General features: G+C 42.0%; 1 protein-coding gene across 3 annotated transcripts in view; it reads right to left on the bottom strand.

The window, feature by feature from the left end:
- Positions 1–25,005, bottom strand: part of TTBK2 (tau tubulin kinase 2) — a 227,017-nt gene that overhangs the window by 34,585 nt on the left and 167,427 nt on the right. For all 3 annotated transcript variants that reach the window (XM_048854904.2, XM_048854906.2, XM_075129683.1), the window contains 4 exons: positions 18,318–18,475; positions 17,692–17,908; positions 15,153–15,364; positions 12,797–13,394 (listed from right to left, as the gene is read on the bottom strand). In XM_048854904.2, coding sequence (XP_048710861.1) covers positions 12,797–13,394; positions 15,153–15,364; positions 17,692–17,908; positions 18,318–18,475 — 1,185 coding nt within the window. The remainder of the gene's footprint in view (positions 1–12,796; positions 13,395–15,152; positions 15,365–17,691; positions 17,909–18,317; positions 18,476–25,005) is intronic.

Genomic DNA, 25,005 nt, shown 5'->3' with positions numbered 1-25,005 from the left:
TCACCTGGCAGGGTGTCTGATTACGGTGTAGACATACCCTGAGGCACCCTTAACAGAATAAACTTTGATGCTCCCAGGAGGGGACTTACTGGATGCTTTGCACACTTAATTTGATTTTTGAGAGCTAACATAATGGGGACCTTGAAGAATTTTTCAATACTCCCATGAAGATAAAATAAGGCATCTAACTTTCTCCACTCTTTGGTCAAGGGCTGAGAGATTTTAAAACCCATTTCACATCCAAAAAATGTTTTTCTAATAACAGTTGGGAAAGAAATAGACTGATCCAACTTTCTTACTGTTATCCAAGGTAGTTGTATCTCAAAAGGAGACAGACAAATACGGTGAGGCGTCCACTTAACGAGTAAAAAGATAGTAAGGGGGCTGGCAGTGGTTGGAGCAGTGGTCAGGCCTTGTGGTTAGAGCAACAGTTGGTAGCCAGGAATAGGAGCTCAGGATCAGAGCTGGAGTAACAGACCAGATGCCACAGCCAAAGTTCAGAGCTGAAGTCAGAAATCAGAGCTGAAGGTCAGAGCCGGGTTATCTGGAATAAGGCAAGGTTGGGGTCAAGGTAGGAGCAGGGCTGAATCTGAGGCAGGAACAGGGCTGGGACAAGGATGAAACAAAGCAGGAACATGACTTGGAACAAGCAGAGTAGGGGTTATCACAGCTGTGCATGAATGCTTTCAGCAGTTGCTGAACTACTGCTCCTTTGGGGTTAAAGAGATGGTCTGATGACTTCCAACCAATCAGGCAGTATAGCCAATCAGGCGTCCTACTGCAGGCCAGCTGTATGCCTCAAATTTTGCCATAAGTGCAATACTAACTCAATATGAGGGGCCCCGCAACCAACTCCACCCTGTGCCTATTATTCTTGGAAGCTAATCCCAGCAGAAAAAAATTATGTTTAGAACAAGGAGCTACGGGCTATCGAGGTGGATTTTGAGGAGTGGGGCTACCTCCTAGAAGGATCCTAGTTCCTGGTTCAAGTCCTAATGGATGACAAGAACCTGGAGTACATACAGACTGCAAGATGCCTTAACCAATGCCAGATCTGCTGCTCTTTCTTCCTCACTGACTTCGACTTTGTTGTAACTTATCAACAGGGGACAAGAAACAGCAAGGCAGATACCCTATCTCACAAAGATAAATATTCTGTTACTATGCTCAAGATGTCCAACTATGTCAATGGGACAACTGACAGCTGTCTGATGTCCTCCATCCACTTCTACTCCCCAATGACTCATATGCAACCCAGATCTGCCAGATCCTGAACTATGAGGGTACCCAAAATGATTAAGTTCCAACTACAGAATGGTCTCTTCTGTCGTAAGGGTTGTGTTTATGTTCCAGAGGGACCATCTAGGCTTCAGGTATTGAAATTATACCACAATTTTCCACTTGAGGGCCACTGTGGCCAATTCAAGACCTGGAATCTGGTTTCAAGGAGCTTCTCATTAACTCAGAGCTCAAAAACCTTTAAGGTGGTTTGAAAACTCTGCTGCTTCTACTGTTATTTGTTAGTTCAGGACCAACATGAAGGGATGGAGGAATATCCTCCACCAAAGTGAAGTATGAAATGGGAGACTACCAAGAGTGGTATAAATACTGGTGTGTGAAAACGTGTAACAGGATTTCTGTAGTGACTTTATAGCTATGTCACTTTTGGCAACTCATTGTGTCAACCTTTTCATTGCAGAATTATATTTAGATTGTACACTACTATGAGCTACTAAACCACACTCTACTGCTTTGACTTGTGAAGAACTGCCAGTGGGACCAATGAGGTGGCAACCTAGGTTTGGATATCCTGGCACACAAACTGAGGAGCTTGAGAGAAGAAAAAAAAATTAGGCACACTTTTTCCTACACCTTCCACATATTTGGATGCTCTGCTGTCTGAGGTAGGCCAGCGGTACATGTAGACCACTTTGCTGTGTGCCTAAGGAATGCCAGTGGCAGACAGGGCTAAATCACAATGACATACTCTGAGTCAGAAGAAATGCAGGCCTACTGACATTAGCAAGTTGCAAAAAGAAAAGGAGTACTTGTGGCACCTTAGAGACTAACCAATTTATTTGAGCATGAGCTTTCGTGAGCTACAGCTCACTTCATCAGATGCATACCGTGGAAACTGCAGCAGACTTTATATATACATAGAGAATATGAAACAATACCTCCTCCCACCCCACTGTCCTGCTGGGTAACCAGGAGGTATTGTTTCATATTCTCTATGTATATATAAAGTCTGCTGCAGTTTCCACGGTATGCATCTGATGAAGTGAGCTGTAGCTCACGAAAGCTCATGCTCAAATAAATTGGTTAGTCTCTAAGGTGCCACAAGTACTCCTTTTCTTTTTGCGAATACAGACTAACACGGCTGTTCCTCTGAAACCTGTCATTAGCAAGTTGGTGATATAGGCCACTTTGAGTTGCTGAAGGAAATCAGTGAAAAGTGTAGTATAATGGCAGGCTGAGCTAGGGGACACACTCACACACAGAGGGAGCTGATCTGCTGGCATAGGCTAGACACCTCTGCTGCACTGCTGAGAGAAGTCAGTGGAAGGTGTAGTAAAATGCAGGGCAAGGCTCCACTGCATTACTTATACTCTGAGGGAGTTGGAAACCATGTATATTCAAATATACAGGATCCTCAGGCTGCCTTAAAATGAAAGATAACAAGTTGCAACTACTGATATGTGACTCGTCTGACATTCCCAATGGTTTGCGATAGAAAATTATCATACTAAAGCTTTCTGCTGTGAAGAGCAGCAAGCCTGAAGCTGTTCTGTCTGAGGGAGGCAGAGTAAACGTGGGTCAGAAAGTGGTATTGCAGCAATCCAACAGCATTACTTGGAATTCAAAGGAGGAAGGAAGGAAACAAAACTCAGATTGCCTCCATGCTAGAAAGAGCAGGTCTAGATCATGATATCCAGATGAGTGGAAGACTATGTATAAGAAACAATTTCATGGGTTATCAGCCAGATTAGCTAAAAATTGGCCGACAGTCCTGACAACTGATACTGAACATATTTAATTTCAAAATCTGTGAGACTGACCAAATACTGAAACATACAAAATGTCATTTTAGAGATTCACTTTTTTAACTACATGATGAAGTGTATATAAGTCCTATAAGCAGAAAAGTGAATCTGTAAAAATTATAGTTTCAGTACTCTCTCTCAATGATTTCCAAGTCAAATTTGCTCAATTTACAGGTCAGGTCAGTAAGCACATCATTTGATTGTAAGCATCACAAGAACACCCTGAGATCTAAAAATAAAGTGTTCTTTTCCCTCTCAGTTATCTCCAGGATCAATAATACCGTATTTGAAGTCAATGTGATTGTAAGGTTGTAACAGAGAAAAAAATTGGCTCTGGAATCAGAATGCAATTGACTGTTTTGTTGATGATTGAGGCAGAATAGAACCTAGTTCATTTTCTCTTAGCTGCATGGCTTCTGAAGTAGTAATAGGAATAAATAATTTTTTTTCAGTAAATCCAACAGATGTGACTTGAACACACAGGAAGACCAGTTGAGTAAGAAAGTGGCATTTTTACATAGTTACTTTCTTGATTATACAATTACACTATAACCACTATTGTAACAAACTCATAGTGAGTTATTACATTTATAAAACATGTCAACAATAAACAGAAAAAACGCCATGCAGTTTAAAAAAAATATTCTGGACTGACTTGTAACCAAACGTTCCATGGGTAAGCATGTTCTTCACTGATTAATAAAAAGATGCTCTGATAAGAAAAGGTAAAATTGTATAGCCTGTTTAAATTTTATACTAATACAGTAACAATACCAGAATAGGTAAACAGACTGTGAGGCGATACAAGCATTGTTTTGGCTGAACAGGAGTTTTTGTTGTAACTTATTAACAGGTGCTTTTTCTCTCTCTGTAGATCTAAAAAATAGATACAATATTTATAAAATAATAAATCTGACCAACACCTGATTATAATTGACCAACACCCATTACAACTTCACATATGGGACTCTGTCCTCATTATATTTAAAAATACTTGATTACAAAAAAAAAAAAATGAAAAGCACTTCAAGAAATAAGCTTATATAGTATGACTCCTCTGGTGTGGGTGGCTGAATACACTTGGACCTTGGTCTCATGCCCTTACTGCCCAAAGGTGTGCAATTATCCTGGCAGTTTTCTTTGTCCCCACATCTTGTGATGTGTTACTACTAATCAGCTCTGGGTTTTTTTTCCATGTGTGTGCATTTCCCACTTCTCTTTCTTATATAAAGGTTTCTCCTTCCACTTACCTACTCTGCCAATTTTCTATATACACATACTCTCTCTCTCTCATCTTCCCTCCCACAATCATAGCTGTTTCATCACCCTCAATCAATCAGTTCTTCACAAGAGACAGGGACCAAACTCAGAAGCCTAAGGATATTCAATGAGAAGGGGATTATCAATGACCAGAAAAAAAAAAAAGCAATGCTATGGAAATAATGAGCCAGAAATCTGGAGCACAAGTGCAGAAAACACATACCTGCTGTCAATTCTGACACTTCCTACAATTTTCCACAGGATTATGACTGTTATTATTTGAAAAGCAACACAAAAGGCTACATAATTTTTTCCAAATAATTTCTGATCTTTCAACTTTGCTACATGGTCTCTACTACGAAACAGATATGGGGACAGACAGAATGATTTCTTTATTCCCCAAAGCATCTCGTGTTGAAATGTTCTCAGAGCAGTGTTCAGAATCATCTGGAGGAAGGAGGAAACTGAGTTGTTTCAGAACTTATATTAAATAACCAAGACCCAACGTTTTCCCCCCTACAGCACTATTTCATATTTCTAGATCCGTTTTACCCCGTTTTTACTGACACTTTATTTGGTTCAGTAGTATTATACTGAAATTGTATTCTTGGAGGCAAATTTTGTTCATAGCCAGAGGTGCAATATAAAACTGAAATCAGCATCAACAAGAGCAAAATTTGCCCCTTTTCCTGTTTGTATTTTTTCACATGGGCACACTATCTAAATTAAATTAAAAAACAACTAAATATCAGTATGTTTAATTTAAGGCTTCTATGATTACACAAACAATTCTGATACCAACCTTATCACTCATTTTATCCACACACAAAACTTCTAAATCACCAGCATTCATATGACCTTTGCTCTACCCCTGGATTTGCTTTACTAGTTTACGGCCTGATTTAACATCCATTGAAGTTAATGCTAGTCTTTTCTTTGACTTTATTGGGAATTTGACAGGTCCCTTATGTACATTTTAAACATCATACATTTGGATAACTGAATACTGGTGCGTACTATTTGTTTTGGAGTATCAAGTTGTGACATAAATAGCTCCCATTTTAATGTACTAGACATAGTTTTTTCATCTGGCATAACAGTGATGTTTACTGTATGTTCAGACAGCAGATGTTGTCTCTAATGATATTAGTCTAATTACAGGTACATTAAATTATTTTGCTTAGTAAAGAAAGAATGCTATCTGGATGTGCTTACATACTACAGCGACAGAGAAACCTAAAATGATATATCTGGTATTCATATGTTCTTGAGTTGCTAAAGTATTTTTGATTTTGTGAGTTGCTTATGGTTGTATGAATAAGATATGGTATTAAAGTTTAGAGGTACAATTCTTAGGGAAGTTATGAGATAAACAGATAAAGGTTAATTTCTACTTTTTAGTCATTCTGAATATTTTGTTACAGAGGCAGAATCCAAGTTTTTTGACTTGCAGTGATTAATAATTTGTCTCTTTAATAGTCTGTGGGAACACAGTAGGTATTAAGATTTTTATCACTTTTTAAACTTTAGCTTGCTATTTCCATATTTTTTAATGTTTTGAGCTTTCTTAAGGATGTGTTTAATTGTATGCCTCGTCTTGAATTGCACACTGCAACCTTAACTATAATAACGTTTTGTTATTTAATTTCTTATTTTTGTAAAGTATTTTACAATGTTTTTGAATGTTATCAAAAGCTGGGATAGAGACTAAGTGATAGACCCTATATGACCTACAGACAACCATTGATACTATGTATCCTAAGCACCTTCTATACACTATTCAACTATTTTAATCTTCAGGCTCTGCAGAATCCAAACTATAGTCACCTATATATCGTTTTCATCTAAACTTTTAAAGGCCAAAAGATGTGTAATCTAAATCTGGATATGACAATCTCATTTGTCAACAAATATACAATAGTATCTCTGATGTAGAAACACAAATAACTTAAAAAAGTAAAATTTTTAATGATGAAATCTGTGAAAAGAAATCACAGCATACATTACAGTGCATTATAAAGTACATTAGAATGAGTTTCCAAACATTTTCAGCCAACCAGCATTCATATATCATGGGGTTCTTTTTTTCCATTGTGAAAGTCATTTTTTTCTACTCTTTGCCATAAACCCAATTCTGATGCTACACTTCTGAAAACACACAATTCAGATCACTATCACCTTGACTTAAAAAGTTAGAAGGAGGGTTACAATAAGTTTTATACATGGAACACTGGTTGCAACCTTAACTATGAAAGTGCTGCTCACTACTTCTTAATTATGCAGAGATGTCCTTATTTTCCCTGTCTTTACTGTTTCCTCGCCCTCTATAGTTACCTTCCTGTGTTGTGGCTGTGTGATACCGCAACATTCCTTTGTTTCCCTAACTATGGAGCAGAACAATCCTCAACTACAATCACAACACAGGATGTATGAAAGAGAAACTTTCCCAAGGAAGAGATTCATATGAAGCCACTATGAATGAAAGTCATTCCTCCACTCTTCTGTTTTAGGATAGCATTTTACAATACATATGGGATACATTTTCTGTTTATTCCCAGATATCACTGTATGTGGATGAGATGCACTCATTCAGTGAATCTTGTTAAGGAGGAATGTAACAGTGGAGACTGATGATACTGACTAAAGCCATTTTATTTTGGGAATGGGCTCTTTAAAGACACAGTGCCTACCCTTTAGAGTCCCAGAGTTACAGTTACTATATAAATGTGCCCTGAGACAACATATTTATCATATTCCACCTAGAAATAGAAACGGCATACAACAGGGCCTGTGGACACTAATATTGACAACTACAGAACATGCCTAAGGTTTGCTGAATAGCACAGCACAAGAAGGATTCAATAAACCTGCTTGTACTTAAAAAAAAAAACAATCTCGTATGAAAGTAAGTTTGTTGATTTATATCAAAATATTATAGTCTATTGGCCTAAAAATGACAGTTTAGAGATGACCTGAAAGTGCTCTTTTTAAAATTAAAGTAAGGTCAGTTATCAGGACAGATTTCACTGCCTATTCTAACCAATGATTAAGCCAATAAAAACTGCAATCTTTAGGGATAAATGCAGTAAGACGCATTCTCCTAAGGGGTCAAACCATGGTTTCATGAGTTATGTAGGCATAAGAGCCAAATCCAAAGAATGTGAAGAGTCACAAATAGGTGAGAAGACATGCAACCATCCTTATTAAAACCTTTTTACACTAGAGTGTGCAAGACTTAGGATTCTTGTACTAGAGAAACATACCCAGATATGGCTGCCAGATGGAGTTTAACAGCACTCAATGACAGATTAGACTATTTGAGTGATGAGAAATAGTTTAAAAGTAAGGGAACTGTAGAAATTTACTGTAATATAATAATAAACCAGAACCCTTATTAGAGACCAACAAGAAAAACCTCTTATTTTAAGGCAGAGTTCTTTTTCATCAAAGGTTTATTCTCCAGATGAATTTGCTGAATTTCTTATAGGCAACATAAGTCAGAATTCAAAAAGAGGTCACAATCCAAGCCAGCAGAAAATTTCTCCTTCTCCTCTCCCTCCTTTTGTTCTGGTTGTTGTGTGCCTTGATAATACCTTCTGTCCCAGAAGTAGCTGCATTTCAGTGGTGCAGTTATTTATGTATTGTATAAAAGGTGCTATATAAAAGTAAAATTCTCTGTCTCTCACATTAAATTCAGTTACTTTCTTCCAGTTAATTGTTTTCTTATTCTCCTTACATTTACATGTCTGTCATCATCACTCTATTCTGTCTCTTATTACCATTTTTATTTCATTCTATATCTCTGTCACTATGTGCCCATTTTTCTGTCTCCTGTTCTTCATCCAAACTTCTCCCTTGTTAGTTTATTCCTCGCTGTCTTTTCCACCAGATGTGTGATTAGTTTTAATACTTCAGCTGAAGGTGGCTAGAAATTCATCTGATTCTGCTTTCCCTATTATTTCTGACAGTAAGTAAGTTATAAAGCCCTCCAGCTACAGTGCCAGGATTAGCATTTCAGACCTCTAGGAGACATCTGATGAGAAATGTATAATGATAAGTGCACATTTTTGGTGGGCTGTCAAAATATCAGATTTGACTATTTTGCAGAAAGTTGGGCCCAAAGTAAGGAGGGATGGCACAGTTGTGTGGGATGAAGAAGTGAAATTACAGCATCATGAATTTTATACCTTTAACGATGAATTCTCTTCCTTTTCTTGCTTTAAATTGGATTCTTAATATTACTTAAGATGAGATTAATTCAACCACAAAAAAAGTTTATGAATTAAAAATTTATCCAAAATGCTTATCAATGGTCCCATTCACATCAGTGGCAAAGAACTGGGGCCCTAGTCACACATTTGATCCATCCTAGTCAAATTCTAATCTCTCTCAGCACTGCACAGAAGTTACTGTCTCCAGTTCTCCTCAGTTTACCTTCTTCCTTTAGATAATATCTAGGCTAGGGTGTCTCATACTTTTTCCTAACTTGGATCAAATCTTAACAAAAAGATATTTTAGTGGACATGTCATCTACCATTTGCACTATATGTATGTATGTCAACTGAAGCAAATGCTTACATGGAACAGTTATATTAGGGAAGAGTGTATGCATTTCTCATTGTTTTGAATGGGATAAGTGTTTTGCCCTTTTGGAAAAATGTTAATCAAACCATTTACTTTTCATCTCGTCATCTCCTTCTCCCTATCTATTCCTCCCTCTTCCCCATAATATTTCTCAACCCCTTTATTTCCCTCTCTCCTTGGTCCCCCGGGCATACTATCCAATAGAGTGGTTTTCTGCTCCTGGACAGTTTATCAATGACTTCAGGCCCTGAAGACTAGTTCTATTTCTGTCTCCCTAGGTATGTGTGTGACCCCCATGATTATCAATCAGTGTTTCCTCCCCCTCTCTTAAGTAGCTATGAACCCTACTGGAGGTAAACTCTTTTTGCTTGTTTCCAACTGCTTTAACAGGAATCCAGGTCTCCTTTGAAATAAAAAGCCTACCAGCTGTAAAAGCAGCTAGAAATAAGGAGGAGAAGCCAGCACCATGTTACCTACCAGGTATTTGTGGAGCAGCCTCACTTTGACCCTGATTCAAAGGCCACTGAAATAGAAGGAAGACAATCACTTTCTTCAGTAGTCTTTGGATCAGACCCTTTGAAAGGCACTGTTTGATAATCCTTTTCAAATTTACATTAAGTTTCCCAAATCACCTCCACTCATACAGTAACTCCTCACTTAATGTGGTAGTTATGTTCCTGAAAAATGCAACTTTAAGCGAAATGATGTTAAGCGAATCCAGTTTCCACACAAGAACTAATGTAAATGGGGGGGTTAGGTTCCAGGGAAATTTTTTTTTTTTGCCAGACAAAAGACTATATATATATACACACACACACACACATATACACACACATACACACACACACAATATAAGCTTTAAACAAACAATTTAATACTGTACACAGCGATGATGATTGTGAAGCTTGGTTGAGGTGGTGGAGTCAAAGGGTGGGATGCCTTACTGCTAAATGATGAACTAGCAATTGGCTGAGCCCTCAAGGGTTAACTCATTGTTGTTAATGTAGCCTCACACTCTACAAGGTAGCACAAATGGAGGGAGGGGAAACAGCATGGCAGACAGAGACACACACCCTGTGTGTGAGAGAGAGAGAGGCGCATTTCCCCTTTAAGTAGCTGACACCACTCTTAAGTACACTACCTTGTTAAGTTAATCAGCAAGCTGAGACCGCAGCAGCTGCTGCCAGGAAGCTCCCTCAGTCCTGAGCCCTGTCGTGTGTCCCCCCTGCTCTATGGAGATGGGGTAAGCGGGGTGCAGGAGGAAGGGGGAGGGGGACACCCTGACATTAGGGCCCCCCACCTCAGCAAGCAGGAGGCTCTGGAGAGCAGCTCCAAAGCAGAGGGCAGGAGCAGCACATGGCAGTGGGGAGAGGGACAGCTGAACTGCTGGCAACTGATAGCTTGCTGGGCGGCTGCTGCACATGGAACTTAGGGGAATGGGAAGCTGATAGGGGGCTGACAGTCCACCCTAGTTCCAAGCCCCCACCAGCTAGCTGCAATGGGATGCTCTTCCTGAAAGCAGTGGACAAAACAGGCGGCTGCCAAACATTATAATGGAGCACTGCACAACTTTAAACGAGCATGTTCCCTAACTGATCAGCAAGGTAACAACGAAACAACGTTAACCGGGACAACTTTAAGTGAGGAGTTGTTGTACTTCCAGTTTAATTTCCATTTTCAATTTCATACTGTTTATTCATTGTCAAGCCAGACAAGTTTCCTCCACTCACCTTCTCTGAAATGTCTCCCATTCCTGATGCAGTTTAAATTTACCTGTACTTCTCTCTTTTTCCAGTTCAGGCCATAATCCTACCCCATTTACCATTTCAACAAAAGTTTCTTCGTCTACATAGTCCAATTCAAAAACCTAGATTATAGCTATCTCCATTTCCCAATGCGCCTTCACTTTCCTCTCCAGAAATTCACATTGTTCACTACTATTTCAGTGAATGACAGCTCCATTAGAATCAAGTCAGTTTCAATCCCACCTATACTCAGAGTTTAAGTAAGCAAACCATTGCCCGTAAAATAGTACATTTGTGTGAAGAAGGTCCATGCAAAGTTGCAAACTGAGAACGGAAAATTAGCAATTTGCACCAACAATGTTACTATACATTGTCTACTATGGCTATAGTTAAAAAGCAACAGTTGAGCTGTAAATCAACGCTACATCTTTATGGGGTTCTCAACCAACTGTAAAACTGCAGTATTTTGTGTTGGCCACATTACTAACGTATGTTTCAAAATTCTTGTTCTCTTTAGCTTAGCAGCAGCTGCATATTTTAAGGTCTTTTCTGTACATTTAATCTTTCTGTAACTTACACAGTTTGCAAAGAATGGGTGCCTAAAAATAAATAACCATGTATAAAATATTTCTACTGTCTTTAATATTCCACAAGAACATGGGGATATTTGCATATGTGTAGAAGAGATTAAGTAGAACTGTTTAATTGTGTCTCTGAATTTTCCTAAAGTAATAAAATTTCAGATTCCTGAATTAGTAAGTGATCAGGAGCATCAAGGGACATATATTTTTGCAGCCTCTCTTTTAGCAAAAAGAACTTTAACTTTTTAAAACTGTGGTGTAAAGTAAGAGAGAAGTGAAGCCAGGTTTATTAGGATTTATGAAACCAGAGTCCTTTTCTATCTGGGTTTTAACTTTGGAATTTATTTTGGAAAACAGAATACTGCCACCCTCACTGAAAAGAAGTCTCTTCTAAGCAATATGCTGCACTTAACCATAATATAGAAAAAATAAGGAGTAGAGAGATTAAGACAAATACTTTCAAATATGGGTACTTAAGGTTAGGTACTTAAATAAATGTGGCCTGATATTCAGAGATACTGTATACCTACAGATGCCACTGGTTTAATTTAGGTGCCTAAATATGGATTTCAATGCCTAACTTTAGACACCCAAGTTTGAGAATACTGACATATGTGTCCCAGATTGACACAGTAAGTGTAAGAGGCAAGAACTGAAATCACAAGTCTTGAGTCCCTATACCCTGGTTTAACCACTAAACCACACTGCCTCTCTAAGAAAGGAAGGGGAGAAATAAAGTCGGAGGGAGCATTATTTGGTGATGGAGACATCTGAGGGGGAAGGAAAACTATTGGGAACTGTGCAGATGAGGCATGTATGAGACAGAAAAGAGAAACATGCCAACAGGAGAAGGAGCAGAGGAATCTGTTGGGCAATCTGTCCAGCAGAAGAGAGGCAAATGACAAGCAATTACAGAACTATTTCAGAAGTGGGAAGTAGCAGTGGAGTTAGAGAAGCCGGCAAGGAACTATAACTGGTGCAAAATATATCAGGGGTTGCAGAAACATAAACATTACAGTGTCAGTGCACTAGAAGTCCCTATGATCAATAAACAGATTATAGCCAGTCAAACAGGGAAGCCAAGTTGTTTCAGGGGCAGAAAGCAGCAGAGGAAATTCAGAAGAAAGAAACTAATTACAGGACGCAGGGAGCAAGAAACTTTGTTTCTTTGGTACGATACTAGCTTCTGCCTTTTAGACCTTTTAGACTTTCTCTACAGGACATAACATACTATTGCATAGTATTTTACACATTTGTTATACTCTCTGTTTATTTACTCATAACAATATACATATGTGTATATGTCGTTGGTTAAAAGGTTCTTTTTAATGTATATTTTTTAATTAAGCCCAGTTCTGAGGGTTGTTCACTGCTGAACCGAAAGCAAACCTCTTGCAGAATTTAGACACAAATTTAGCAGATCCTGGGAAATCCCTGGTGCAGAGTCAAGTCCCATATCCCATAACCTAAACATTCCAGAACCCTGTTTACACTTTAGCCACTGCCTTTTCATTTACTGCTTTATTCTCATATAGCACTGAAAAGAGAGTAAAGATATGATTATAACTATGAGTTTTCTTACCAGAGTAAGGGCTCCTCCTGCTTGGGCCTCCATTGGACTTGAAGGTGTGGCTGCAAGAAGCTGGCCAGCAACTCCAGCCATAAATTCTAATTTATCTGTAAATTGTTCAGAAGCAGCAGTAGCATGATCAACAGGTAGATCTAACCCCACACCTAAGGCTTCATTCTTGGCATGGACGTTGTTTTCTGCCCAAATACTCAGTCTCAGCTGTTTCTCTTGGGGGGATTCCTCTAGGACTTGTAGAACCTCAGGCTCCTCATCTGAGGGACTTCCAGTTGTTTTATGTACTAAAGCTCCATTGGTCCTGAAATCCTGCAAGTCCCGTTCCTTATCTACTATCACCCATTCCTTGGAATCAACCTCCTGCCGGCAGGAGCTTAAGTTGACAGCCACAAAGCCATTACTGACAATGCCATCAACTTGTTCTGGAGAACTGGCTGAAGCAGGCTTAGAAGCATCAGGGAGATATTCTTCATCATAATGCCAGACACGGTCAGTGCGGGCAGCCACAGCAGGAACAGATATTTTCTGAGGAAGAGGAGGAGCAGCAACAGCAGTTTCTTTCCCAGCATTTGAGTCTTTCTGCATCTTCTGCAAGCTTAGGAGAGAAAGAAGTTACATATGAATTAATTAAGAATGAACTACACAATCTGAATTGTGCCATAGAAGCCAAGTTAAATTCACTTGAGAGTCTACTGCAGTGTCTTACAGATCCAAGGATGAGCATAAGAAACATAATTTTCAAGCAGCAATTATGGAGATGCCTGCAACCAAATGTTTTGCATGTGAACACGTAACTCCTGCCAAATAAGGGCTCAACAGCAATTTACTGAAAATAAGGGGAAGGAGGCAGAAAGTTGATAAAAGTCAGAGGAACACTGGAACTAAAGAAAGGAAACCAACTCCTCACCTCAGCATGAATTAATGCCAAAACATTTCAGCCTGGATTCAGTACTTCCCTTTTGGTACGAATGAAAAAAGGAGATTAGGAGACCGAGGGTGACATGAGAATAACCATGTACCACATCAACTTGTTTTGTTTCATAACTTTGTTATTACTATATAATAAACCAGCCTAAATATATACCCTTTCTATCTACCTGCAAGGATTTTCTAACTGCTGCAGTTTTGCTTTGTGAGAAACATGAACATTCATCCCGTCTCTCTGCAGCATGGGATGTTCTCTTGTTTTGTAAGAGATTTACTGAAGAACACTAATGAGTTTTTATTATTCAGTAATGTAAATCTCTGCCTTTGTTGTCCACTGTGAGTGAGGGGGTGTTAAGGAAATGATGAAACTTTAGTTCTATTACTGGTGTGAGATAGTTGCCTTTCTTTGTCCTTAATTAAGTATGACATACAACTCTATGTCTCAGTTTTTGTTTTTACATGACTCACTCTTTGAACCTCTCTCGTTTATCCAAAATACTACTAAATTCTTTTTCCTCTCTGTCTACTCTGATCATGTATTCCTCTACTCATGTAAGCTCTGCATCAAATTCAAATTCCTTGTTCTCATGTTCAAGGCTCTGCGCAGCTCTACCACTGCCTAGATCTCAACACTCTTCTATTGCTTCCTGATTTAGCTTTCTGCTCTGCCAACACCTCTTCCCTCTAGCCTCCCTGTGTGTTATCCTTCCATAATACTCCCTTCAGTTGGACTAAATTCCCTGATCCTGTACTCACACAACCTCCTTCTCCAACTTCAAATTCTCTCTCAAAATCCTAACAAGCTTTCCTGACAACTTTAGAAATATACAACAACAGTGAAACTAATGACACATGCACTACAGAAACAAGTAAACTCATTATTTTATTTTACATAAATCCTGCTCCTCGTACACATTACACCTTACCAGAGGTAATCTATGCCTATATCTAATTTAGTGCTTGATTCTGTAATGCTTATCCAAGTTAAGTTGCACTAACTCTCATGAAGTCACTGACTCCCATGTCCTACTGAAGTCAACAGGACTGTTCATGAAGTGCTAATCGACAGAAGTGTGATAGAAATGGGCCCTTAAACTAAGAATTCCTTGAGGTAAGGACTTTGCCTTTATTTGTCTATAATACACCATGAACTCTGGCTTAGTGTAAACAGTAATAAAAATTCAATAAAAATTTAACTTAAAAATGTAAAATGGGATAGAAGCCAGGGATGTTCCTCAGAGCAAATACTATAAATCCAGTAGACATTACTAGCTATACTTGGCATAAGCATAGCTCAGCAACTCCATTTCTGGTTTTCACTGACCACTGTCTATGGATACAGTACTAGAGAAAAGAAAATACAGTCTAAGACAACAAGCCCCTAAAAGATCCAAGCATAAATGTGAGATAGAAATTTTCTCTTTACCAGGTCTCAAGAAATTTATCAGTGTCTGGCTTTGATTCCAAGGTCAACCGTTTCTCCAGTTCAAAGCTGTGGATTGAACGTAACTTTCTCATCAGTGGGACATCCCTGTCTGGCTGGGTGGTCTCTGAGCGGACTCGAACTGGAGAACCCAGGCTTGGTGCATTAAGCAGTCCATTCACTGGTCCATGGCTGTTTTCCTCCTCTGTAGAAGCCTGTGCAAATAAAGCACAATAGAAATAAAAATGTAATTTATAGGAGTGCTGAAACAGAGGAAGACACAACAGTGTATGCAGTGCATATAAGCCAATGCTTCTATCCTGTAACAAAACAAATTCATACTGAGGATGCTCCTTCAGCAGAAGTTCATGCCATATTTCATGTAGTTTATTTGTGCTCATCAGCTACCAGTTTCCTAAGGCATAAATTTAAATTAGGGATTAATTGCCAGCAACACTGTGGTTTTCATTAAGCCTCAGGACGGAAGGAGTAAATGGAAGAAAACAATACATTTCCCAGATTTTAGATGTATACTGATCCCCACTCCCATTTCTGGAATTCTCATCAATAGCAGGTCGAATCCAGAAGCCTAGGAGCTTCTTCATACCGCTTTACAGTCATAGACTTTTTTTTTTATTGATGAAAGGTTAATCATCATGTTAACTCATCCTTATGCATATCTGAGGCATGCAATACCATTGTTCGCAAAGTCTACAAGGCAGCTTTTTGATGTAGAGCAATGTTTATTAGAAATTAAAATCAGATCTCCAACTGCATCTCACTTTGTAGATCAACTGGGTATGATTCAGTGTTGAAGGAACACTCTGATCCCCGGTGTAAGCAGATGTAACACCCACTGATATCAATGAAACTTGTATCTGCTTATACCTGAGCTGAATTTGGCCCCAAAAGAGAAAAAGTCCATCTGTCTTCTGCCATTTTAAAAAACTAATACACATTAGCCAGGTACAAGCATAAGTATCACGGCAGTCTGGCCTCCTCCCAACCCATTTTACATATACCTTGAAAAATACACAGCTCTGTCACTAGATAGTATTTCAGCTTAAAGAACACTTCAGTAACATCTTACAGCTACTGATGACATTTTCACATCAGAGGAGCACTGGCTACAATTGTCTGAATATGAATTGTAGTGATTATGAGAGAGAGAGAATAATAGAAGTAATGATAGTGAGAGACCAGGATCACTGTCAGGAGCCAGCTATAATCTAGACAAGCACTGAGCAAGTTTCCCTTCCATAAATTAGTCTATCTACCTCAATGTTGACCCTTAGTACTTCTACTTTTCCAGTAATGGGATTCTACTCAACACAAACTGAGGGATATGTTACATTATGAAGACAAGCATGCAATATTGATGAAATGGAGAATACCAATCATATTTATTTTGTTGACTGGAGAGTTAGTTCTGATCTATTTTGATATCTTCACTCTTAATTACTACCATGGAAAGTGACTAGGAAACAAAATCATCTTTGAACCCAATATGAATCATGGCCTTTAGAAGTGAAAAGAGCACTGACCCATTGAAGCATGTAGCTCTCTGCTTTGGAAAACCATTCTCTCTGGTCAAACTGCAGAATATTTCAAGTGCCAAGCGAGCATTTGCTCTCCTATTACTCATCATGGCACATTATCATGTTCCTGATGATGCCAGGAAATTGCTGAAACATATTGTCAAGGTTCCTTCCCCACTCTGAACTCTAGGGTACAGATGTGGGGACCTCCATGAAAGACCCCCTAAGCTTATTCTTACCAGCTTAGGTTAAAAACTTCCCCAACGTACAAACTTTGCCTTGTCCTTGAACTGTATGCTGCCACCACCAAGCGTTTTAAATAAGAACAGGGAAAGAGCCCACTTGGAGACATCTTCTCCCAAAATATCCCCCCAAGCCCTACACCCCCTTCCTGGGGAAGGCTTGATAGGAATCCTCACCAATTTGTACAGGTGAACACAGACCCAAACCCTTGGATCTTAAGAACAATGAAAAAGCAATCAGGTTCTTAAAAGAAGAATTTTAATTAAAGAAAAGGTAAAAGGATCACCTCTGTAAAATCAGGATGGTAAATACCTTACAGGGTAATCCAATTCAAAAGATAGAGAATCCCTCTAGGCAAAACCTTAAGTTACAAAAAAGACCCAAAAACAGGAATATACATTCCATCCAGCACAGCTTATTTTATCAGCCATTAAACAAAAGGAAATCTGACGCATGTTCTAGCTTACTAACTTAACAAGAGTTGTAAGGCTGCATTCCTGATCTGTTCCTGGCAAAAGCATCACACACACAGACAGAACCCTTTGTTCCCCCGCACACCTCCAGATATGAAAGTATCTTGTCCCCTCATTGGTCATTTTGGGTCAGGTGCCAGCGAGGTTACCTTAGCTTCTTAACCCTTGACAGGTGAAAGGGTTTTGCCTCTGGCCAGGAGGGATTTTATAGCACTGTATACAGAAAGGTGGTTACCCTTCCCTTTATATTTATGACAGAGGTTTTTCCCATTGCAGCTCTATAAATACCTTACAGATCCCCAGCTTTATTTTGTTTCTGTTGGCATCCATCTCCTCCCAAACATCTTTTTCCTGAGGACGTTGATGCCCGGGGGACCCAGGCAGTTTCTCTGGTGAGACTCCAACAGGAATACCATTCTCCCCATCACTGAGCTGCTCATCTGGAAACACCTCATCCGTGTTCTCTCGCAGCAAATCTCCTGGGATAGGTGTGGCATTGGCTATTCTACAAAGGAAGAAGTGAAAAATAAAGCAGTTATTTGCAAGTGGTCCTCGTAAGTGATGATTTAAAGCCCAGAGAAGGCAACGGAAGTCTTTAATTGAGTTCAATGTGCTAGGGATCAGGCCTTAGGTTCTTAACATAGGCTTTAGCAAAAGGTTGACTGCAGAATGGGAATCTAATAAAGTGATTTCCTAACCCAGACATGTATCAACATTCGTAACTGCTGTATATTTAGGACAGCAGCACTTTTTTTTTTTTCCTGAGGAGAGGCTCAATAGTGACCAAAGGGAGACCTAGTATCCTGCAATACCCTATTAGTTAACACCCTGGAGAAACAGATGTAACAGATGACTTTCCCCTGGTGCTAAGTGGTTGGATTTTTAGGTTAAACATAGGAAATGCTTGAACATACCCAATTGCAGCTGGGGTCAGGCGAGTATGTAACTGAGGAGTTGTTGATGTTGTTGTCGTCGTCAGAGAGCCATCAGTTCCACTCTTCTCCCAATCAAAAGGGTCACTTTCAATGACTCCAGAAGTTTTCATACTGTTGTCAAACACAGACATGAGAAGCTAAAAATAAAGAAAAGAGTTAATTAATTCTTCTTTCTTTGAATTAGAGAAAGATAAAGTACTCCAGACTCAGTTTCCCCTCAAGACTTTTCTAACATCTGGTTCTCCTTTAAGACTTTATCTGACAATTAATTGTTAAAAAGGTAAGGTTTATCAACAGTGCCATATCACCACTGCCCCTATCTGTGGCTCAGAATGGTGCACTATTTATTTTGAAAATTATGAAATAGCTTTTTGTAATGCTTGGGTAGAGCACTTTAAGCATTGCTACCACTTAACTGCTTCCTGTGTTGGTATGTTTTAACCACTGTGGTAAACCCAGGACAAACAGCTACAAAAGGGGGGTAGTAATTAGTCCCAGGGGATTAAAAGGCCCCTCCCTATCCACTGAGGGGAGAGAACCACTGGGCAATAAGGTTCAGCTGGAAAAGGGGTTGCTAAGGAAGCAATTAGGTTTAGCTGACTCCAACTACTTGGGACCTTTTTAAACACTCCCCTGAGTGGTAGGAGGGGGAGAGTGAGGGAGTGAGAGGAGCAGGGAAGCTGCCAGTAGGCTGTTTGCAGCAAGACACCAGACCTTCCCAGTAGGGAGGCTGCACTCGCTCCCCAGAAGGGAAGGAAAACAAGCACAAGGGATTGACTGAGGAGAGGAGTAGCAGGGCCCTGTGCCACCTATAAGGATTCACCTTGCCCCAAACCTGAGTCTCCAAGGCTAAAAAGGAATGAGCCTACTGAGGTGAACAAGATATTTTGCCACACTTGGTGTCAGAAGTAGGATGTGGTGAGTGAGTAAGGCTCTGTGGCAAGCCATCTCAGGGCAGGGTAAATCACACACACACACACACACACACAAATGGAGGATGTAGTGAAGGTTTTGGTACAGGCCACTGCGGCCCAACAAGAGGCTACCAGAGTGCAGATGGCTGCCCAGCAAGAGTCAGTACGCGTCCAACAGGAGAAAACCAATTACTGATGAACCAGGCGGCCCAAGATCGAGCCACCCTGAATGAAGTAGTGAACCAGTTAAAAGCCCTGACCACACTGACGCACGGGCCCCAGGGGATCCAACCGCTGCGGGCAAGCAACTATTTACAGAAGATGACTACGGATGATGATATAGAAGCCTTCGAGAGGACAGCACTGCGGGAGGCCTGGCCCCAAGACCAGAGGGCAGGTATCCTGGTTCCATTTCTGTGTGGGGAGCTCCAGAAGGCCTATTTTGACCTGACCACAGAGACAGCTATGGATTACCCACAACTGAAGGGGGAAATCCTGGCAAGGTCAGGTGTGACGTCAGCCATACGGGCCCAGCGCTTCCATGAGTGGAAATACCAGGGCAGCAAACCGCCGAGGTCCCAGCTATTTGATTTAATCCACCTCACCCAGAAGTGGCTCCGCCCTGAGACCCATGGGCCGGAGAAGATAGTGGAAATCCTCGTGTTGGACAGGTACATGAGGGGGTTGCCGCCGGATATACGGGGGTGGGTCCGCCAAAATGATCCCTCCTCCTACGATGAACTACTTGCCCTCGTAGAGAGACACCTAGCAGCCCAAGAACTTTTGCAGACCAGCGGGGAAGGAAGGCGCCAGAATCAGAGACAAGTCTCTGCGCCGAGGCCCCAGTTTGCCCTAACACCAGGCTGGACTATGGAGGGGAGGAAGGAAGCTGAAGAGCAGCCAGAGGTCCCAGAGAGACTTGAGGACTGGGGGAGAAAGGCTCAGAGGAGAAAGCCCAGTAGCCTGAAAAATCGGGGACTGCCCCGAGCAGGGTACCAATGTTATGCATGTGGTGAATTGGGGCATATCACTGCCCAATGCCCAAATCTAGAAGAGCCCATGCAATGTGAACTGGGAGATATAGGGAGACCATGTGATCTAATAAGTCTAGTAGGGGTTGCAATGGTCCCTCATAGATACACTAGACCTGTTAAGATGAATCGTATAGAGACCACAGCATTAGTAGACTCGGGAAGTGCAATCATGCTGGTCTCGGGAAAGCTGGTTGGGTAGGACCAACTATCCTGGGCCAAACGCTCAGGAATATCCTGTGTGCATGGGGATGTCAGTTACTACCTGACCATCCCCGTAAAAATAGAAGTTCTCGGAAACCCCACTAAGGTGACAGTGGGAGTAGTTCTGACACTCCCCTACCCAGTCCTTATCGGACGAGACTTCCTGGGATTTGATAGCCTACTCCCTGGGGAGAAGGTGGAAGAAAATAATGAACCCGGGACCCAGGGGGTGGCCCAGATAGATAACCCACCACCCCCCAGCCTTCCACGAATTTGGCCAGGATTTGTTCTCCCCGCCAGGAAAGCCCCAGAAGACTCGGAGGGAATGAAGGGCAGATAAAAGGAGGGGAAGGAGGATCTTAACCCAGTACCAGAAATCTACGCTTGTAGGGGAAAGAGGTGGCTCAATGGACAGCGGGGCGGGGCAGGAGATCAACGACCCAAGAGTCGGACCTTGTTCCCCGGGGGTTTTCCCCAAGGGGGAGACAGAGGTAGATCTCCCTGAGTTTGGACAAATGGGGACCTCACTCAGGAATTCTGGTCAGGATCAGGCCAATGATCCAATATACAGCAATATTCGTAAACTAGTAGTCGAGGTAAATGGGGTCCCCGTGGAGGGGAGAGTCAAGGGCCCAGGGCCATATTATGTAATTAAGGGTCATCTGCTATACAGAGTAGTCCAGGTCCAAGAGCAAGTCGTAGAACAACTCTTGGTCCCACAGAAGCATCAGAGGGGTGTGATGGATCTGGCCCACAGCCATCTGTTTGGGGGCCATCTAGGGGTAGATAAGACCCTTGATTGGATTCTGCAGAGGTTTTTTTGGCCCGGCATTTATGCGGCTGTCTGGCGATATTGTACCTCCTGTCCAGAATGTCAGTTACATGGGCCCCGACCACACCTAAGGGCCCCTTTGGTACCTCTACCAATTATTGAAATCCCATTCGAGCAAATAGCTATGGATCTAGTAGAGCCACTGGAGAAGTCAGCCCGGGGTCATCAGTACATTCTGGTAGTACTAGATTATGCCACCCGATATCCCAAGGCTGTACCCCTACGGAACACCATGTCCAAGACCATAGCCAAAGAATTAGTCCGGATTTTTTTCAGATCCTAAAGAGATCCTGATGCACCAAGGGACCCCCTTTGTGTCTAAGTTAATGAAAGACCTATGTACAATGCTCCATATATGGACCCTCAGGACGTCAGTCTATCATCCCCAGACTGATGGTCTTGTCGAACGCTTCAGTAGAACATTGAAGAACATGCTACGGAAAGCGGTTAGTAGCGACGGGAAAGATTGGGACACCCTGCTGCCTTACTTGCTGTTTGCTGTATGGGAGGTTCCCCAAGCTTCCACTGGATTCTCCCCATTTGAGCTGTTATATGGTCGCCACCCCAGGGGCATATTGGACATGGCCAAAGAGGGCTGGGAAGAACAGCCAAACACTGGGAGAAACATAGTTGAACATGTATTGCAAATGAAAGACAGGATAGTCCAAGTCGCCCCCCTTGTGCGCGAACACCTGGAGAAGGCCCAAGGGGCCCAACAGGCATACTACAATCGCTAAGCAATGACCTGAAAGTTCCAGGTGGGAGACCGGGTAATGGTGCTCATACCCATGGCAGAGAGCAAGCTCCTGGCCAGATGGCAGGGGCCATATGAGATAACAGAAGTCATAGGAGAAGTCGACTATAAGGTCCGATAGTCGGGTTGCCAGAAGCTGGAGCAGATCTACCATATAAACCTGCTGAAACCATGGCAGGATAGAGAAGCACATGTGGTTGTGCTAGGGGCACCATCCCCTAAAAGCGACCAGCCCGACCAAGTGGGAATATCCCCGGAGTTGACTCCGGAGCAATCATCTGAAGTGATCAGCCTGATTAAACGCAAGCAGGATGTGTTCTCAGAAAAGCCAGGCAGGACTACTGAGGTTCACCATCACATCCTCACAGAGCCTGGAGTGAAGGTGAAGGTCAAGCCATACCGGATCCCAGAGGACAAAAGAGAGGAGATCATGACAGAGGTGAGGAAAATGCTGGCCTTAGGAGTCATTGAAGAATCTCATAGCCAATGGTCAAGTCCAGTGGTTTTAGTGCCTAAGCCGGATGGCAGCGTGAGGTTCTGCAATGACTTCCGAAAGCTGAATGAGGTGTCCCAGTTCGATGCGTACCCTATACCCCGGATAGATGAGCTAATTGGCAGATTGGGAAAAGCACAATTTATGTCTACCCTTGACCTAACAAGGGCTATTGGCAGATCCCCTGGCCAAGGCCGATAAAGAGAAGACGGCCTTTGCAACTCCAGAGGGACTATATCAGTACACCGTCCTCCCCTTTGGGTTGCATGGGGTGCCCGCTACTGTCCAAAGGCTCATGGACAAACTGTTGCGACCACATGGAAAGTACACGGCAACCTATCTCAACGAAGTTATCATATATAGCCCCGACTGGGAGACACACTTGGAGAAGGTGGAGGCAGTGCTGGATACCCCGAGGAAGGCGGGGCTGATGGCAAACCCCTCCAAGTGTTTGCTCAGGCTAGCGGAAGCCAACTACTTCGGGTATATAGTGGTGAGGGGCGTGGTGAGGCCCCAACTCAACAAGTTAGAAGCTATACAGAAGTGGCCCCGACCACTCCGAAAAAAACAGGTCAGGGCATTCCTGGGACTAGTGGGGTACTACAGACGGTTCATTCCCCACTTTGCCACCAGGGCATGCCCATTAATGGGCCAAATGAAAGCTCGGGGCCCAGACATAGTAAGATGGACGACAGCGGCTGAAGACGCTTTTTCAGATCTACGGATGGCCCTCTGCACTGACCCCATACTCATGACCCCAGACAGGGGGAAGGACTTTATTCTACAAACCGATGCCTCTGATGTAGGGTTGGGGGCAGTACTTTCACAAATGGTCGGGGACGACGAACACCCCGTCCTCTTCCTCAGTAGGAAGCTCCTGCCTAGGGAACGGAAATATGCTGTTGTCAAAAAAGAATGCCTGGCGGTAAAATGGGCCGTAGAAAGCCTTCACTATTATCTACTGGAACGGAGGTTTACCCTTGTCACGGACTATGCCCCTCTGCAGTGGATGCACCAAAATAAAGACAAAAATGTCAGAGTGACGAGATGGTTCCTGTCGCTTCAACCCTTCCACTTCAGAGTACAACATAGGTCTGGAACCCAACATGGCAATGCGGATGGCCTGTCGAGAGTGCACTGTTTGCCAACCCAAGTAGCCCAACCCTGTAGTGTTGAGTGGGGTGGGGGGAATATGTGGTAAACCCAGGACAAACAGCTACAAAAGGGGGGTAGTAATTAGTCCCAGGGGATTGAAAGGCCCCTCCCTATCCACTGAGGAGAGAGAACCAGGGGGCAATAAGGTTCAGCTGGAAAAGGGGTTGCTAGGGAAGCAATTAGGTTCAGCTGACTCCAACTACTTGGGACCTTTTTAAACACTCCCCTGCGTGGAAGGAGCGGGGGAGTGAGGGAGTGAGAGGAGCAGGGAAGCTGCCAGTAGGCTGTTTGCAGCAAGACACCAGACCTTCCCAGCAGGGAGGCTGCACTCGCTCCCCAGAAGGGAAGGAAAACAAGCACAAGGGACTGACTGAGGAGAGGAGTAGCAGGACCCTGTGCCACCTATAAGGATTCACCTTGCCCCAAACCTGAGTCTCCAAGGCTAAAAAAGGACTGAGCCTGCTGAGGCGAACAAGGTATTTTGCCACACCATTTATTTAAAAAAATAATAATCCTAAAAGAATTGAAGTACAAAAAATTTCTAACATTCTAACATTACTCATTAAGCAAAGAGAAACTAGGACTACATTATTTATACAGTAGAGTCGCATCATACGCACATTTAACTTACGCGAATTCAACTACAAGCGCTCGGCAAAAAAAAAGAAAAATAACAATAACTCACAGTGGTGGAGTACTGTACAGGAGTCAATGGGAGAGTGTTCGGGGGTTAATTTATCGCATCTAGACTATAAGCGATAAATCAACCCCCACTGGTTCGATCGCTGACCGCCGATCCAGTGAGCATCTCACTGCGCTGAGTGTGATTCTAGTGTTTAAAGATACGTATTTTTCATACAACATGGCCCCTAAACACAAGCCAACTACTTCATCTGGTGCTCAACTGAAGAAACAGTGATCTGTTCCAACGCTGAAGGAAAAACTGGCTGTATTGCACTTAAGAAACAGTATGTCGGCCTCCAACGTGGCGCGTAAATACGGCCACATCAAACCTAGCATCTGTGCCATCAAGATTCGAGAGAGAGAAATTCGTCAAGCCGTGGCATCAAGTGCTCCAATAACTGCTAAAGTGACGAGCCAGGTGCGTGATAAGACTTTAGTGAAGACTGAAAAGGCATTAAACTTATGGCTGGAACACATGAACCATAAACATGTGCCTATCGATGGCAACACATTGCGAGAAAAGGCTCTTAACCTCTACGCGCTGTTCAAACCTCCTGCCGAAGAGGGACAGCCTTCTGATGAGAAGAAATTCAAAGCCAG

The sequence above is a fragment of the Caretta caretta genome, chromosome 6 (assembly GCF_965140235.1).
Source record: "Caretta caretta isolate rCarCar2 chromosome 6, rCarCar1.hap1, whole genome shotgun sequence".
NCBI lineage: Eukaryota > Metazoa > Chordata > Testudines > Cheloniidae > Caretta > Caretta caretta.
Note: the sequence above shows the minus strand (reverse complement) of the source record. Positions and strands in the feature narration are given on the sequence as shown.